The sequence below is a fragment of the Cinclus cinclus genome, chromosome 21 (genome assembly GCF_963662255.1).
Source record: "Cinclus cinclus chromosome 21, bCinCin1.1, whole genome shotgun sequence".
Classification (NCBI taxonomy): Eukaryota; Metazoa; Chordata; class Aves; order Passeriformes; family Cinclidae; genus Cinclus; species Cinclus cinclus.
Window position 1 is genome coordinate 9,843,124 of NC_085066.1, and position 16,582 is coordinate 9,859,705.

General features: G+C 47.5%; 1 protein-coding gene across 1 annotated transcript in view; it reads right to left on the bottom strand.

Moving 5' to 3' along the window:
* Nucleotides 1-16,582, bottom strand: part of HDAC4 (histone deacetylase 4) — a 172,703-nt gene that overhangs the window by 5,095 nt on the left and 151,026 nt on the right. The window contains exons 18-24 of the mRNA XM_062506782.1: nt 14,847-14,954; nt 14,551-14,606; nt 13,989-14,076; nt 12,970-13,089; nt 11,189-11,286; nt 5,004-5,122; nt 3,326-3,459 (exon numbers count right to left, since the gene is read on the bottom strand). Of these exons, the coding sequence (XP_062362766.1) occupies nt 3,326-3,459; nt 5,004-5,122; nt 11,189-11,286; nt 12,970-13,089; nt 13,989-14,076; nt 14,551-14,606; nt 14,847-14,954 (723 nt within the window). The remainder of the gene's footprint in view (nt 1-3,325; nt 3,460-5,003; nt 5,123-11,188; nt 11,287-12,969; nt 13,090-13,988; nt 14,077-14,550; nt 14,607-14,846; nt 14,955-16,582) is intronic.

A 16,582-nucleotide genomic window follows, 5' to 3' on the forward strand; every position in this document is an offset into this window, starting at 1 on the left:
GCTGGTAACTTGCTGAAATCAGCACTCAAGGCCCAACCAGGAATGTTCCCCAGCAAAGAACAGTTAGAGTTTAATAGTTAAAAATATCTATGGCAAAGTTTAACTTCTCCTCAAAGCCAAGAGAAGCTGCAGCCAAGACTGCTCTTATGAGCACATGGTAGCCATTCCATAGGTACTTCACGGGATGCTGCATTCCAGATTTAGTAATTATGGATTGCACTTTTTATTAATTCTCCACTCTAAAAATAGTTCTGCTCCAAACTGGTTTCTATATGACATTAAGTGAATGCAAAAGCAATTCCTGGATGAGTCTTTGAGAAAGAGCTTTCTGAGGCCCCTTGGATGACATTGAGACAAAGCACGTTCCCAATTCCAGAGCACACTCCTCCTCCTGAAATAACAATCACAAAAGCCTCAGCCTGGAGAAAAGGCAGAAAAAAAACTCTGGGCATGAAGCACCTGGTTGTCGTCACCTTGTTGTTTGAAGGGCAGAGGTTGGTGATGCCCACAATAGACTGAGCAGCTCTGCAGGGTCATGGAAGAGGAACGGTGGCTAAATGGTCTGGACTGCCATCAGCAGACCTGGGAATCATGGAATGCTGGGGGGGGTGAAGGAATCTTAGAACTCATCTCGTCCCACCCTCTCCCATGGGCAGGGACACCTTCCACTGTCCCAGGCTGCTCCATGCTCCAGTGTCCAACCTGGCCTTGGACAATTCCAGGGATCTAGGGGCAGCCACAGCTTCTCTGGGCACCCTGTGCTGGGGCCTCCCCACCCTCACAGCGAACAATTCCTTCTCAAAGCCCCACCTAATCCTGCCCTCTGTGGTTGAAATGGATTAAAACCATTCCCCCTTTTCCTGTCCCATCAGGACCTTGTCCAAAGTTCCTGTCCTCTTGGAGCCACTTCAGGCACTGGAAGACTTCTCCCTGGAGCCTTCTCCAAGCTGAATGATCCAAACTCTCTCAGCTGTATCAAAGTCTGTCCCTTCACCAGACCCACCTCTTATTTCCACTGCAGCCCTGTGAGCTTCTGCCACCACAGCAGTGCAGGTCCATTCCCCAGCCCTGAGCCCCTCCCCAGAGCAGTGATCAGCTGCACAGCCCCAGCTCTGGTTTAATTTCCTGGCAGGTTGGAAAGGAGCTGGCTCCCGTGCTCGCCCCATGCTTCACCCGACACGGCAGTTTTGATCTCAGCCGGTGGACACCGGCGCTCGAGGGGCTGGCACCGTTCCCCTCATTTCCTACCAGCCCCGGTGGAGCTCCAGGACGGCTTCAGCTCCAGCAGCCAGCCCAGCTCCCTGCAGCCTGCCCTGGCCACAGCTGCCTGTCCATGTGTGTGAAGGCAGGATCCTCTGACACGCTGTAGATCAAACCGCATCAAAGGGCCGTGGCACAGAGCTGCAGCCGTTCCCCCCCCGACTCCCTTGCCTTCAAAAGGTTCGAGGGAAGACCTGGATAAAATGAGCGCTTCCTGCTTTCTGATGTGTGGGTAAGCCAGGGAATATTAGCCTATCTGCACAGCCCACCTAGCACCAGTGAGAGCAGCTCTGTGTTTTAAGTGTCCTTGTAGATGTGATTAAAATAATCAATGTTTTTTACCTTTAAGGATCAATATTCCCTCTGCTCAATGTAACCACTCAGACCCCAAGCACTCAAAGTATCCTGAGTACTGAGCTTTCCCCACAGCCACACACTCCCAAACACATCTGTGGCTTGAATCAAGCACTTATTTAGTGCACGTGGTTGCAGTCAGCCTCCCGAGATCCTAGGAGCACATCTAGCAGCAGTAACAACATCCTCCAGGGTGTTATTCCCACTGCTTCCCTTTCCAAGTGCATCCTGCACCTGTGAGCCAGAGCAACTCTCTGTGGTGACCACTTAAAACAGCTGGGTGCTACAATGAACACCTCACAGAACCCCAGGATGGTCTGGCTTACAAGGGACCTTAGAGCTCATCCAGTCGCACCCCCTGCCATGGGCCGGGATACCTTCCACTATCCCAAGTTGCTCCAAACCACATCCAACTTGGCCTTGGACACTTCCAGGGATTCAGGGACAGCCACAGCTTCTCTGGGCACCCTGTGCCAGTGCCCCACCACTGGAATTCCCCTGTTTCCATGCTGGTGTAGCAGCTGCCTTCTGAGTTTTCAGCTGTCCTGAGGGCTGAGTGCAGGCTGAAGCCATTCCCTGTGCCCAGAGCTTTCTCAGAACTGCCTGGCCAAGCAAAAGGAGCAGGATGCTCCCTGGACACAGGGAGCTGGGATGCTGGATGGTGGAAGCAGGTGCTTCTGATGAATCCCAGCTGGTTTCTCTCCTGGCCTGGCTACTCAAACCTGCCCCTTAATGCTGAGTGTGGATACTCCAAGACAGAGCACTTATCCAACAGGCTAGAAGTCAAACTGCTCCACACTTCTATGCAGATCCAAGCTCCCTCTCCATCTCCCCAGACACCTGACGGTCACTGAACTACATCCCTCCCCAGAAATCAGCTCCCACTGGAGACAGACCCAGTGCTTGGCTCCTCTGGTGCTGCACCTCGGCCCAAACTAATCATACTCAAAAGCCCTCAAACATGGTTTCAAGTTGCACCAGAGGAGGTTTAGGTTGGATATTAGGGAAAATTCCTTCGCTGGAAGCGTGCTCAGGCACTGAGTCAGGCTGTGCAGGGCAGTGATGGAGCCACCATCCCTGCAGGGATTTAAAAGATGTGTAGATGTGGTGTTCCTTCTTTCCTCCCACCAACTATAAGTGGGGGGAAATACAGAAAAGATGAAGTATCTACAGTTTTCTCTGTAGGAAAATACCCTGAGCTCTTCATAATCCGACATCTTGCTGTACTTCTCTGTCCGGCTCTTACCTTGCAAACACCCCCCTAATCTTTCTAGACAATTTCTCTGACACAACCAAGGCTTTTCCTATACAACAGCGTGCAGAAAATAGAAAATGTAACTCCAAGGAAAAAATCCAGCTGCAAACCATGTCAAGCAAGCTGCCCCACAGAACAGGCATAGGCTGTAGGACTAGAGAGGGGGGCAAAGAGAAGGGAAGGCTTGCACAGTGAATTCAGAAATTAATTAAAAGAGCTGTTTTCCAAAGAGCACAAAACAAATTATTTGGAGAAAGAACAAACCCAAAAAAAAATCATTGTTAGCTGTCTCCCTCATGGCATGGACTGCAAAGCACAGGTGGTTTTTACACATAAAACAAACACTCTTTAAAACACCAAGTGTCAGAAGGACACAAAACCATGACAGACACTTGGCAGAGGGGAGGATGAGATGCCCCAACCCAAGGGGGAAGGAGGTTTTGGGGGTGCCTGTACCTCATTTCCCAGCAGGGCAGACACACAAGCCTCCGAGGCGTCGCAGATGGCGGTGAGGTCGTGGCCACCCTCGAGGGCCAGCACGACGCGGCCCCCAGCCAGCCCCATCAGCTGCTTCGTCAGGTACCCGAAGCCTGCAACGAGGGAACAGAGGAAATGCAGGAGAAGGGCAAAGGTGGCGGCTGGAATCAGGCTCCTGGCAGAGGATCAAAGAATTAGGGAGAGGAATTACATCACATTAAAAACCCAGCGGGGATTTGAAAGGGCTCAGCACATAACACAAGCCAGGTTGGGCTTTTTAATTCCAGACACGGCTTCCCTGGGATGGATCCGTGTGTCCCCCACCAGCACCGCCCCAGCTGAGAGCATCACCATCCTCCCCTTGCCACCCCTCAGCACCCCAAATTAAAGCCAGCAGTCAACAGGGAAGCAGGGAAAGGGGTGGATTTCTGCTGGATGTTGCCTTGGGGGAAGGAGGAGGAAGGGAGATCAGCCCAGTTTGAGTCAGGATAGCAGCAGAGCAGTGCCCCAGAGAGATTTAGGTTTGACATCTCGTTCTCAGCAGACGGCTCTTCCCGTCCATAATATGCTATAAAAATTCCAGGGGCATGCGGCACTTTGATCAGATGACACACAATACATTTCTGCCCCCCTTTAAACAAAACAGAACCAAGAGGCGAGGATTTAAAAAATGTGTCCTCAAAGCAACCTTCCCCCTCCAGGAGAAGGAAAAAAAAAATTAAAAAGCCAAACAAAGGAAAAGCCAGGGAATTTCTACCCTCCGTCCCCACTCCCTGCTTTCCACTTTGGAGTGAGTGCCTTTGCAGTGGGCAAATTAACAAATAAACAGGCAGTGAAAAACATCCACTGCCAAGCTGTAACTGCCTTTGTGACAGGAGCAGAGCATGGCAAATTCAACAGCAGGTAAACAAAACCTTCCCTTTCCCAAGTGTTTCTGGATATCTTAAGGAACTTGTCTCCTGTAAACCTATTTCACTTTATTCTTATATAAAATTAATAGGTTCAGCTCCCTTATGAGGTTTTAAAGTTCACTGCAGAGAACAACTTTCCTGGCTGGAACAAACTCTTAAAAAATAATAATAAAACCCTTTTTGCAAGAAACCTGTCCTCTGGATTCATTTGAACAAAATGCCGCCAGGTAAACTCCACATAACCTGGGGAGGGGGGATTTCAGTGCATCTCCCAAAAATATCCCAGACCCGAAGCAAAAAGGAGGGTTTGTGGGTCTCTATAATTAATTCCAAGGTGAAGAGCAGAAATATTCAGCTCAAAATTTTAATAAGGTGTCCTGGAGGAAGAAATGGATTTGTGGTATCAACAAGAGTGTTTACAGCTGGTATGGCCTTTTCTGCAATTTTATATTAATGCCAGCATAACTCTCTAATTCAGCAGAGATGTGACTACAAATAAATTACACAATATTATATATTGAATATTTCAAAGTTGAAATATGCAATGTTTCAAAAAAAAATAAAATTAAGGCTTCAGTCAGGCCAAAATATGCATTATAAAAAGATAAATGCCACAAAAATTCAAAGAAAAAGGATGGAAGTTTTGCCATTGAAATGAAAGATCTGAAACAGACCCTGCAAGGTAAAATCTGGGAACACTCTCCTTTAATCCCAAGGACAGCAGCAGAAGTAAAGCCCCCACTTACACTTTGCTGACAGATTATATCCTCCAAGGGGTGTGGGGTGCCCTTCCACAGCATCGAAACCAGACGACACCAGCACAACATCTGGGGCAAACTCATTAGCAATGGGCATCACTACTGTCCTGCAACACAAAATATCCATGGCACACATGTTAGGGAGACTCCTGAGCAAAGGCAGGGGTGCTCCAACCCTCTCACCAAACCCTTATTCCATGGCAGCAAAGCCCATCTCTTTCCCTATTTTCAGGTGAGCCAGGCTGGAAGAACTCCTTGCACTCTCTGGGATTTCCTCCACCTCGTCTTCTGAGCAGGGAAATGAGTTGTCACCCCCTGTGTTGCCCATTTGGGATCATATCCCGATTTACATGCATGGGAGTAAGGGTAAAATAAGAGGGCATCTGGCACAGGCTGCAAAACTAGCTGGGAAACCTCACCCCATGGCATTATCTCCAAGTCATCCCTCAAAACATCTCCTCTAGGCTATTGCTAAGTGATTCCTTCCTCCCTTGCTGCACTTCTCATTTCCCATAAGGAAAGGCTGGGAGTGTCCCACTGGGCAGAACAGCTTTAGAATGCAAATATCCCACCCAAATCCACCTTTGCCCATGCTGCTTTCCTACCCAAATCCACCTCTCCCAGTGCCAGTTTCCCATCCTCTGATGTTTTGTTCACAAAGAAAGGGATTTAATTGCTCAGCATGTCCATCCTATTGATGGTTAAATTTGTATTTAAATGAAACAAGGGGCTGTTCTTGGGATTTCTCACCAAAAGGCCTTTTTCCCCCCTCTGGTTTCTCTCTCTCCAAATTCCACAATTTCTCCTCAAAATCTACACGAGGTTGCAAACAACCCATTCTCCACATCAAGATGCACTTCCCAAATTATGTTTTTTCCACTGTAACTGCACCTACTGAATCTTGGATGCATCCCTAGGGCAACCTGACCTGTAATTTTCCCATTTCCCCATCCTAGGAACAGCCACCAGCCAGGATAACTTTCTACAGCAGGAACTGAAGTTATTTTACCCACACCCCAAAGCATGGACTTGTAAATATCTTTGCACACACAAGAACCTCACACTTTATTGAGTCCAGTCTTTATATGATACTCTAAAAACAGAGCCCAGGGGGGCCTGCTCCATGCTGAGATGGCTCAAGTGCTATCAGGATGCTCATAAAAGCTCCCAGTTTTTCCATGAGGATATTAAACAACCACGAGACATCTGCCAGAGTCAGCAGCTCGTGACATCCAGCTGAGCTTGAGTTTATTTTTAACGGGGTATCAACCTCTGCCAGGCACTGAGCAAATCCATCCCCAAGTCTGCGCTGCCACCATGGAGCAGGGACAGGCACCCAGACACCAAACCACCTCCCCCACCAGCTTTATTTTTTTCCCAATTTTTGCCACAGGAGCCCCAGAGCCTCCTGCAATTGCTGCAGATCTCCACGTGCAGACACAGAGTCCTCTGCGAGAAAAAAGGGAAATAATTTTCCCTTAATCCGCACAGAATCCCAACAAGGAATTTGAATTTTCTCCTCTAACAACATGATTGCCCCTCTCCATTTTGCCCTGGGGAGATGATTCAGAGAGGAAAACAAGAGCACGGTTCTGGCTGGTGACTTTACAGTTTGGTGGAACCCACAGAAAGTTTCAGAAGAAGCCACCTCCGTCCCCAAGGCCTGAAGCAGCAAATCCAGAGCAAGTGCAGCCACTGAGGATTTATTTTCCCTGAGCCTTGAAGTGCTGCTGAGCTCTTTCATTCCTAACCCAAAGAAAACTGCTCGAATAACCAGATTTATTCCCACCACACCAACCCCCCCCCCCACCACCACCACCCCCGAGTTCCGACGCCATGGGAGCTGCTGGGATCACCAGAGCCAGCCCAAACCTGCACCCCAAGGTGTGGGAATGGCCCATCAGCACCGAGAGCCCACAGGATCACGGATCCACGGGGATTCTCAGCCAGGGCCAGCACACGGAGCACAGGACGCTTGGGAAGGACCTTCCAGACTATCTCATCCCAACCCCTGGCACAGGTGTCCAATCCTGCCAATCACAGAGGCTCCTTGACAGCTGCTGAGCCTGGGCTGGAGGTGGCTGTGGATGACAGTGAGAGAGTGACCCCTCCAGCACAGCCACACAGCCCCCAGGACTAACCCTGAACTCTGCCAGGGGCAGCTTTAGGAGAGGAAAAGCCCTTCTTCCTAATTCCATTAGGATGCCAGCATCCCAAAGCCACAGCCCCAGCTTTGTCTGATGCTCTCCACTGATGTAAAATTTGATCCAGGAGGGTCAAAGCCAGCACTCCCTCACTTTGCCTTTTTAATGGTAAGAAAGAATGACAAAAATCAGGTGTGTTTCTGAGATTCCATCTGTGGACAGTGTTTTGGATTCATCTCATCCAGCTTTTTGCTTTTTTATTTTCCCTTGTCCACAGATAAAACCAGCCCCTTCTCTCAGATCCACCCCAGTAAAGCCGAACCCTGCAGAGGAAACAACGACTAAACTGCAAACAACCCTGTGGCTTTGCCCTGCTGATGAGGCTATAAAAAAAGCCAGAAATTCAAATTATTACCCAGAAGATAAGCAGTTCTGCCTGGAATTGGATCTTTCAAGGAATGGCTGAGGTGGCTGTAAAGTCATTCACTGAGGAATGAATATTCCTAACACTGAATATTCATTCAATACGTGTAGAATTTTTTAAAAAACAAGGAAACTGAAATTTCCCAAATTTCAGAGGCTTGTTCTGCTTGCTTAAAATAAATGAAATCTTTTTATTTGCCTGGTTACAGCTGAGCTGAACAGCTCTACACAAGTGCAAACTTATGGCTGCAACAAGCAAAACCTCCCCACTGTGTTCTGCAATCGCCTGGGAGAGAGGGAACAAAACTAAATGCAATTTTAGATCTATTTTCCAGAAGGCTGAATGAACAATTTTTAGCCTGGTATTAGTCAATTTCTCAATTAAATGCCTAATAAATGAAACAATGCAGATGAAACAATCCTACAGAGGATTATTTTGGGCTTTAAATGTCAACTGCAGTGAGTAAATTGGTTAAACTTAGAAGGCTGAACACTTTTTTTAGAGACATTTTCCCACTCTTGGCCACATCTATGTTTTAAATATATATATATTTTACGTGCTATGAATATATTATATATGTTAAGTGCTTATATTTATATTATGCAAATATTTACATATTAATATCTACTGACATATTCAATATTTTGTATATATAATTTGTATATTTCCACATATGCATATATGGTTTTATACACATTATATATTTTATATATATAAACTGAAAATGTCATCCACTGCTCCTCAGGCTAACCAGCTTCCTGAAAATTCTGCTCTTTGCTTCTCCATGGTCATTTACTGCATCAAAAGGGATCAGGAATGTGGGGATGAAAGTGGTATGGGGAAAGCGTGAAATCAAAAATACAGCAACAACTGTTCCAGGCAGAACACCATCATCTCTTCCCCCTCCTCTTCCTCCTCCTTGCTCCTGAAATAGTTTATGGAGTGAGGGAAAAACCCAAAACTGATTGCTGAACTTGTTTAATGCTTTTTGAAAGCGGCAGGAGGAGGAGGGGGAAGTGCAGTTCTGTCTTATTCCTTCTGGTTAAGGTGCTTTAAATAAAGTTGAGCATGGAATCGAGCTGTACGTGGAAGTATGGCTGTGGAAGAGACCTCAGGACAGAGGAAAAAATACTCAGACACAACACAAGGGCTGGAATCATCAGGAAAACTTCCTTGCAGTAAGTTCAGAGGGAAACTCCTGCCAATAAAACATTTTTAATTTCACTAATTGCTGTTCCTGTGTAATAAGGAACCAGCCAGAGCCTTCCCATTTCTCCTGCACGTCTCTTAGCTGGGTTTGCACCTGGATCAGGAGGACTGAGAGAGGCAAACAGGATTTCTGCTCATGTAAAATGTCAGGGAACAACAAATCCTGGTCCAAAAGACCCCTCCGAATTTTACAACGTTTGTTTCTATAACTACGGAACAACAGCGGAGTCACCGGGAACATTCTGAGGAGTTCAGGACTTTGGGAACGACATGCCCTGCATTCTTCCCATTAAACTGACCCCATTTCTGCCTGACCTGTGCAGTCTGGGACTGCCCACACGCTCTGGGGGTGAGTTCAGCCGTAGGATGCAGAGCTGGTGCCGGCACAGCCATGGCTACCACAGGGTGCAGGAGCTCCAGGATCCCAGAAAACTCCCCAGATCCCTTCTGATCACCCCCCCATACACAAAAACAGGTTGCCCCAACCTGCAGCAGGGGCAGCTCCACCTTAGGAAGGTAACAAGTGACAAAGTGCAGGGAAAAGCACATTTTTAACTCCATTTCTCACTTCTAATACATCTCAGTGGCATTAAGGACCATCCAGAGGTCAGCAGAGCTTGGGCACCCCAGTGCTTTGGAGACAGGATGAAAATCACTGATATGAGCTGGAATCTTGTTTTTGGACAGAGCAAACTCTGAAACAGGTTTTCAGCATGGGGATGAGCGGTTTCACTGGGATTTAGTTATTCCCTCATTTCTCTTGTTTAGGAGGACACTTATCTCAATTATTTTTATTTCGCAAACCCACACACTGGCGCTTCCTGAAATACTGCAACAAAAAAAAATAGGGAACATATTGCTTATTTAAGTGTCTGCTCCTTTTACACAGAAAAAGGACATTTTCCCTAAAAACAGGCAGGCATATGAAGAGTTAAGACTTGAGAAAAAAAAAAAAGAAAAGGTCTATCAGTATCTTTGCCTAGCTCAAAGGATTTCTACTGATTCCTCTCCAGACTTCAAAGCCTCACAGTTTGGCATTTGGACTGGTTTGAATTAAAGCTCAGTTCTCCACTGCGAGTTTCCAAGTTCATGGTGAAAATGCCTCCTGCTTCTGGAGTTCATTATGGCCAATTTTCTTATCTTTTCTTCATCTTCGGTTTGATCCCCAGCAAATGCAACGTGGCATTCGACGGGGTGGAATAACAAGGTGCTGCCTTGAAGGCATGTATTGTCTCAAGGGGCTAAAGCAAGAAAAGAAGGGGAAAAAATAGGATATATGACCCATTCCCTTCACTTTCTAACTCTCAGGGGACTATAAATTGCAAACTTCAAAGCGTTATTTTACATTAAAATCAATAGAAAGATTCGGGGGGTGGGGGAAAAATGTTTTTCAAAGGAGCTGGTCGAGATTTTAAAAGGTCACTTGATAATGTATTATCATGGCCAAACTTGGCATAGGATGAAAAAAAAAGCTTCTTGTTTAACTTAGGGTTAAACTTGAAGGTGTGCAGGCTCCAGGAGGAGCATCCCTCAGCTCCCCCAAAACTCCCCAAAATAAGGGCTGTGATCAGCTCCAAGGGCTGTTCCCTAAACAGCCACAGAGTCTAGGCGAGCAGAACCCAGGAATGGCTGGCAAAGGCCTCACTGTGCAGCCCTGAGCCTTTTCCAGGAGCCTGGAAACTCCATGAATATTTAATGTCCCCGTGTCCCCAGCTCTGGGTGCTCTGGCTGACGAAGAGATCCATCCTGGGGACTGCTGGACAGCCGGGCTTCCACTCTGGAGCAAAGTGCTGCCTTCCTGGGCCGAGAGTGACATAAATGGCAGTGATTTGGTGCCATTGTAAATGGTGTGTGCTCTCTGAGGGTTTTTTGATGGAAGAGCAGAAAATAATGCTCCTGGATTTAATGCTCTTCCACGCAGGTGATATTCCAGAAATTCACAGCCCATGCTCTGGCAAGTGTGTGTCTGCCTGAATGGAGGCCACCAGAGGTGCACTAAAGCTGGTGTGTAGACAGAAGACCACTTCAGACTGTTAAAGTAGAGGCCAGGCGAACCCTGTGGCACAGTGGTGGGACAGGAGAGTGTCTAAGAAAAACCATGGAATGGTTTGGGTGGGAAGGAGACCTCAAGTTCATTCTGTGCCACCCCTGCCATAGGCAGGGATATCTTCCACTAGCCCAGGTGGTTCCAAGTCCCAGTGTCCAACCTGGCCCTGGACACTCCCAGGGATCCAGGGGCAGCTACAGCTTCTCTGGGCACCCTGTGCCAGGGCCTCTCTTGGATGAATAATATTAAAATTTTAAAGCTCATCAAAAGCAAAATCAAGGAGGATGGCACGAGAAGAATCCCAGCTGAGGTGAAAAATACATTTGTGAGAGGGAAAATTCAGTAGTACCTGAAGGCAGTTAAATATTCTGTGTCTCCCATGGGCGGATCCAGGCCACCAGTAAATGCCATGTTAACATTGAAACCAACTCCTGCTCCTGTGCCAACCTGGAAAAGGGAAATGGGACTCTTGATTAGCAAATTTTGGCAAGATGTCTTTGCTGGTTTGATGTTCTCCGAGTTGAATTTGGATATGGATTCAGTAGTGACATTGATTAGCCCCTGGTCCCCGAAACAAGAAGGAAAATGAAGCTCCCCCATGCTCAGATCTGTATGGGAGCTGAGGACCAGCAGTGTTTGACTGCTGCTCACCCAAAAAAACCCATCCCATCATCAACTGCACCCTCTTAATTTTTTTGCAGCAGAGTGTGCTGCATGCAATACCTTTCCATAATTAATTTTCAGCTTGATTCAGGAGCATATTTTATATTTCACTACAGTTGCAGCTGGGGAAAAAAAATGCATTTTAATCAGAATGAGCTCCCCCTCTGCTGGAGAAAAATAGGATTCACAGAGAAGGGATTTTGGCTGCTTGAGTGACACGTGGGTGAGAGATGCAAATACATCCCTCTTTTTGCTTGTGCTGCAAATGTCCCCATCCGCCCTGCCTGTGACTACCTGAGAACTGGGAAAACTGAAAAATAAACCAGGGGTTTCCAGCATTTTTTTTTTTCTGCCAAGAAGGTCTTTGCATATGAAAAAAAAAGAATTAAGAAGTGAAGATTATTGTGTTGCACAGCTGGATAAAACTGCATGGTTTTATTGCACATTATTCTTCGTACTGGTGCAAATATTTTTGCTAGAAAAACACAGGTTCATCTACCCATGGTTATTTATCCATTGTTGGCTTAAATCAAACTTGGTCTAAAATGACACATCTAAAAATGACTTATTTTGTAAACCAGATTATTAAAAAGCAGGAATTAAGCCTGACACGAAGGGCTCATTCACTACAACAGGGTGATGGAGCAACATCATATCACATTTAAGTTTCTTGAGAGGTTGAAATGGAAACACTGATGTTTTCTCAAGCAGAAAATGTAAAATTGACAGGGGAAGTTTTCAGATGTCTCCTGGCGAGTCTTGGAGCACTCTAAGTATTCCATAAAATTTCCTTTTGCTAAATCACTCTGAAGGACCACATTTCCTGTCAGCCCAGAGGGAAAGGAAGGATGAACTCCAGGAACATCCAGAACTCAGCTCTCAGCTCCACTGGCCCAGCCCTCCTGCTGCAGGCTCTGAGGACACCAGCAGCAAAGGAGGATTTGCTCCAGTAGCATCCATGACGGGCCCTCAAATCCCAGAAATTTGGGGTAGAGATGCAGCCTTGGTGGTGGTGAGCGATGCCTGGGCTGGGCCAGGAGAAAGAAGGGGAGGTGAAGAGCCAGGAAAAAGGCAAGGAGAAGGGGAGGTGGAGAAGGGGAGGTAAACAGGCTCCATGTCTGTGCCAGGAAAAGCAAGCATGAGTGATGCAGCCATGGACAATCTGTTCCTTCTGCATCTAAGAAACAACTTCTGCTGAGGAAGGGCAAATCCTGAACAGGACACGGAGTGCTGGGACAGCTGGCAGAGGGCTCCTCTGGAACAGGTTGTCTCACAAGGGCTGGAGAGCTTTCATTGCAGTGACTCATTTGCTGCCGTCCTGCCAGCTCCGGCCGGGACACAGTGCTCGTGGCTGTCGGATCACACCAGCCTGGGGTGTCCTCGGACGGGAACGCAAAACCCAGAGGAGATCTGGCAAGGTGGCAGGAGCAGCTCCGAGTGCCAGGGTTCTGGAATCCATGTGCTCACCTCATCTGGAGCGCCGCTGCCTGGGAAGAAGTTGCCATCGTCATAGCGATGTAGTGAGATGTAAAGGACGTTGGGATCGTTGTAGAAGGCCTGCTGAGTACCATTCCCATGGTGGACATCCTGCAGGGACACGGAGCACAGCAGGGAGGTTAATCCTTCAGTAAAAACATGGATTAAAGGCATCAGTTCGGATTTGGAGGGGTTTTCTTCACTGTTGAGCCTTGTTTTCTCCAACCTGGCTGAAGCAGTTTAGCGGGAATGGGAATTACCTGCTTTGCACACCTAGTTTGAGATTACACTCCTTGTTTAACACATGGGATAAACATAATCCCAAATGTCTCCCAAACTGAGGATTCATTTACCTGTATGGAAAGACCAGTCCTGGGGGGGATGGAGAAACTAGGTTATTTGTTGCCCAACATCTGTATCTTTAGTCAGTCTGTGGGGTGAGCACTGATCCAAATAAAGCTCTATTGGATCCAGGTTAAACAACACAGCCCACGAGAGCTCCCCTCTTGAGCTGCTGTATGGTGCACAGCCTGTGACACGACAGAAATTCAAAAAAATTTCATGTCCCTCCCTGACATGAAAAATAGGTCGGAAGTGAGGAAAAAAACATCCATCCAGTAGGTCCAAAAGACAAAATAAATGCATTTTAACCTATGGGTTTAACCAACAGGTGATTTGTGGCAAAAGAACCAAAACTTTTGGCTGATATCCAGTCACTCCAATGCCTTCCTAGCCACATAAAATCTATTAAAAATAAACATCTGTAAATTGCCACAGCAGAATCTCAAACAAGCCCTTTTATTTTACTTGAAAATTACAGTCCCTTTACAGATTTCTTCTCTGATAATAACACTTTTATTCAATTAAAACTTCAAATTTTGTCTTGCAGACCTTGAGCAGGAAGTTTTTCACTGACTTACAGACTGACTCTTCACTGACTTCCCTTGAAGAAACCCACCCAGATAATTTCCACCTGTTCTCCCAAAGGGAAAGAAGAGGCATTTACTCACCCAGTCCACAATCAGGATTTTGCTCACATTGAGTCTTTGCTGGAGCAGCTTGGCTGCAATTGCCACGGAGTTAAAATAGCAGAAACCCCTGGGGAGGGGAGACAAGAGGAAAACAGAGGTGTTAATTACAGCTTCCCATGGTGCCAGTGCACCCATCACCTAGATGGAACACAGGAGGAAAGAGATCCTTCTGCTCTCACCCTTCCTTTCTCCCTGGAAACACAGAGAGGCTTGTGTTGGGAGGGACCTTGAAGCTCATCTCGTTCCATGGGAAGGGACACCTTCCACTACATCCACTTCCAGCAGCAGACTCCAGGGAAACAGGGAATTGCCCACACTTGCCCAAACCTACTGCTGATCCTTGCTAGAAAGCATGCCCTGAAAGCACTAAGAAGGATCTTACCCTGCTTCAGGGAATCTGGGAAGCTTGGAACACCACACATCTCATGTATCAATAAACAGAAATTCCACCACACTAAGTGAACAGAATTCCTTTGGAATTTCCAGCTGTGCACCCCCCATCACAGGAGCCCTGGATGAAGCCAGTGAACCCCATACTTACATGGGTGTGCTCTCCTCCGCGTGGTGACCCGGGGGTCGGACAACAGCAAATCCATTCTGCACAAAAAACACGAGGAAAGTAAAAGGTCAGAGGGACAAGGATGGATGCAGGGGGTGCAGCCAGAAGCCTTAATCCTGCTTGGGAACTCTGGAGTTGCTCTTGGTGGATTCCTCACAAGGTCATAGCAGAGGATGATGCTTTCCCTCGTTGCGGAGGGGGAAAAGGTCTGGGAGCTCCTGCGCAGCAGAGCCCTGACAGAGCCCTGCACAGAGCCCAGCTCAGGACTGTTTTCATACCTTCAGTTCTCCTGTGGCCACTTTGAACACCAGCTCGATGACACAGCCCACGGCCAGGCGAGCGGCGCCAGACGAGTGCACCTCGTTCCAAATGGTGTCACTGTCAACCTGATGGGGACACACAGCAACCAGGTCAGGAGCAGGGAGGGCAGCCAGGAATCACAAGACCCCTATCTTATAAAGACATCACTCACACTGGGTGATATGACAAGGGGAATGGATATAAACTAAAAGGGAGACGGTTTATTTCAGATACTGGGAAGGAATTGTTCCCTGGGAGGGTGGGCAGGCCCTGGCACAGGGTGCCCAGAGAAGCTGTGGCTGCCCCTGGACCTCTGGAAGTGTCCAAGGCCAGGCTGGAGCAACCTGGGCTAGTGGAAGGTGTCCCAGCCCATGGCAGGGGAATGTAATGAGATGGCATCTCAGATCCCTTCCAACCCAAACCATTCCATGATTCTGTGACTCTGTGACCACAGAATCAGCATTTCTCTTCAATTGCTGCTGATCCCAGACAAAATAAAAAAGGTTTATTAAATAATTAAGTGATTCTTTAAAATAAAAAGAATCCACAATAAAGAGGGATGCTTAACGTTTATAAGGCGACTGCCCAGGAGTGACAGGAGCTTCCCTGAGGAACCATGAGCTCATCCACTCTAACAATAGACCTTCAGCATCCTGCGCTGACTACACAAATTTGCTTCAACACTCAATATTCAACAGAACCACCCTATTTCCCCCCTGAAAATGTGGAAACAGGCCACAGGCAAGGCAAGGCAAGGCAAGGCAAGGCAAGGCACCCTGCAGGCATACGTGCGTTGCTGTTACTCCAGATCATGTCAGCAGATTCCTCACCAGCTATTTTTCACATATTACTCTGCCCTGAGTGTATTTATGGAAACAATGGCAGAAGGCAGACATGGGAAGAAAGAGATCACTGTTTGTGCCTGGCTCACGGAGCAGTGAGGAGACACAAGTGGCCCCACAGAGGATGGATCTACCTCCTTCCCAGCCGTGCTGCAGCTGTCATTAGAAGTGATTCCAGCTCTGTGATCCTGGATGGTATCTGGAGCATCAACTCCGAGGATGTTTTGGAAGCCACATTAAACTAGGAAACCACTTGGAGAACACCAAAAAGCCTCTGGGGAATGCCACTGGGTTGTGGGAGAGCACTGCAGTGACTCTTTGTGGCCTCAGGGCTCCTATGGACCCCTGTAAGTTTGGGCAGTAACATGGGAACAGCAGCAGGATAGAGTCTGAATTACACGTGATAGTTCCAGGAACGCTGGATCAGCACTGCACACATGCAGAAGATGGGACTGACCTGACCAAGTCTCTCCAAAAGCCCCCAAAGAGGTGGGAAGAAGCCCAAGCTGCTTCTCCTCCCCACTGACCAGTGCAGTCATCTTTGGCCCCCTGTCACTGGATGTGACCACTTGTGAGTGTACCTACCCCATCTCTGCACATATCTAACCCATCTTCCAGCAAACCTAACCTATTTTTCTTTGTCTTTGGAAGAAAATACCTCAGGACATCAGCAGGGAAGAGCAGGAAGAGTCCCTTCCTGCCTGGACAAAGTGAATTCAGGGCTCCTTCCATGGGCCCTCTTCATTCCCTGTGAGGCATCAGGGCAATGGAAACACAAAATACCCAAATTCATGTGTCCTAAGGAGCCAACAGACCCTCAGATGACTGTTGAGGGCAGTTTATCCCATTAAACAGACAGGATTCTTCAGTGC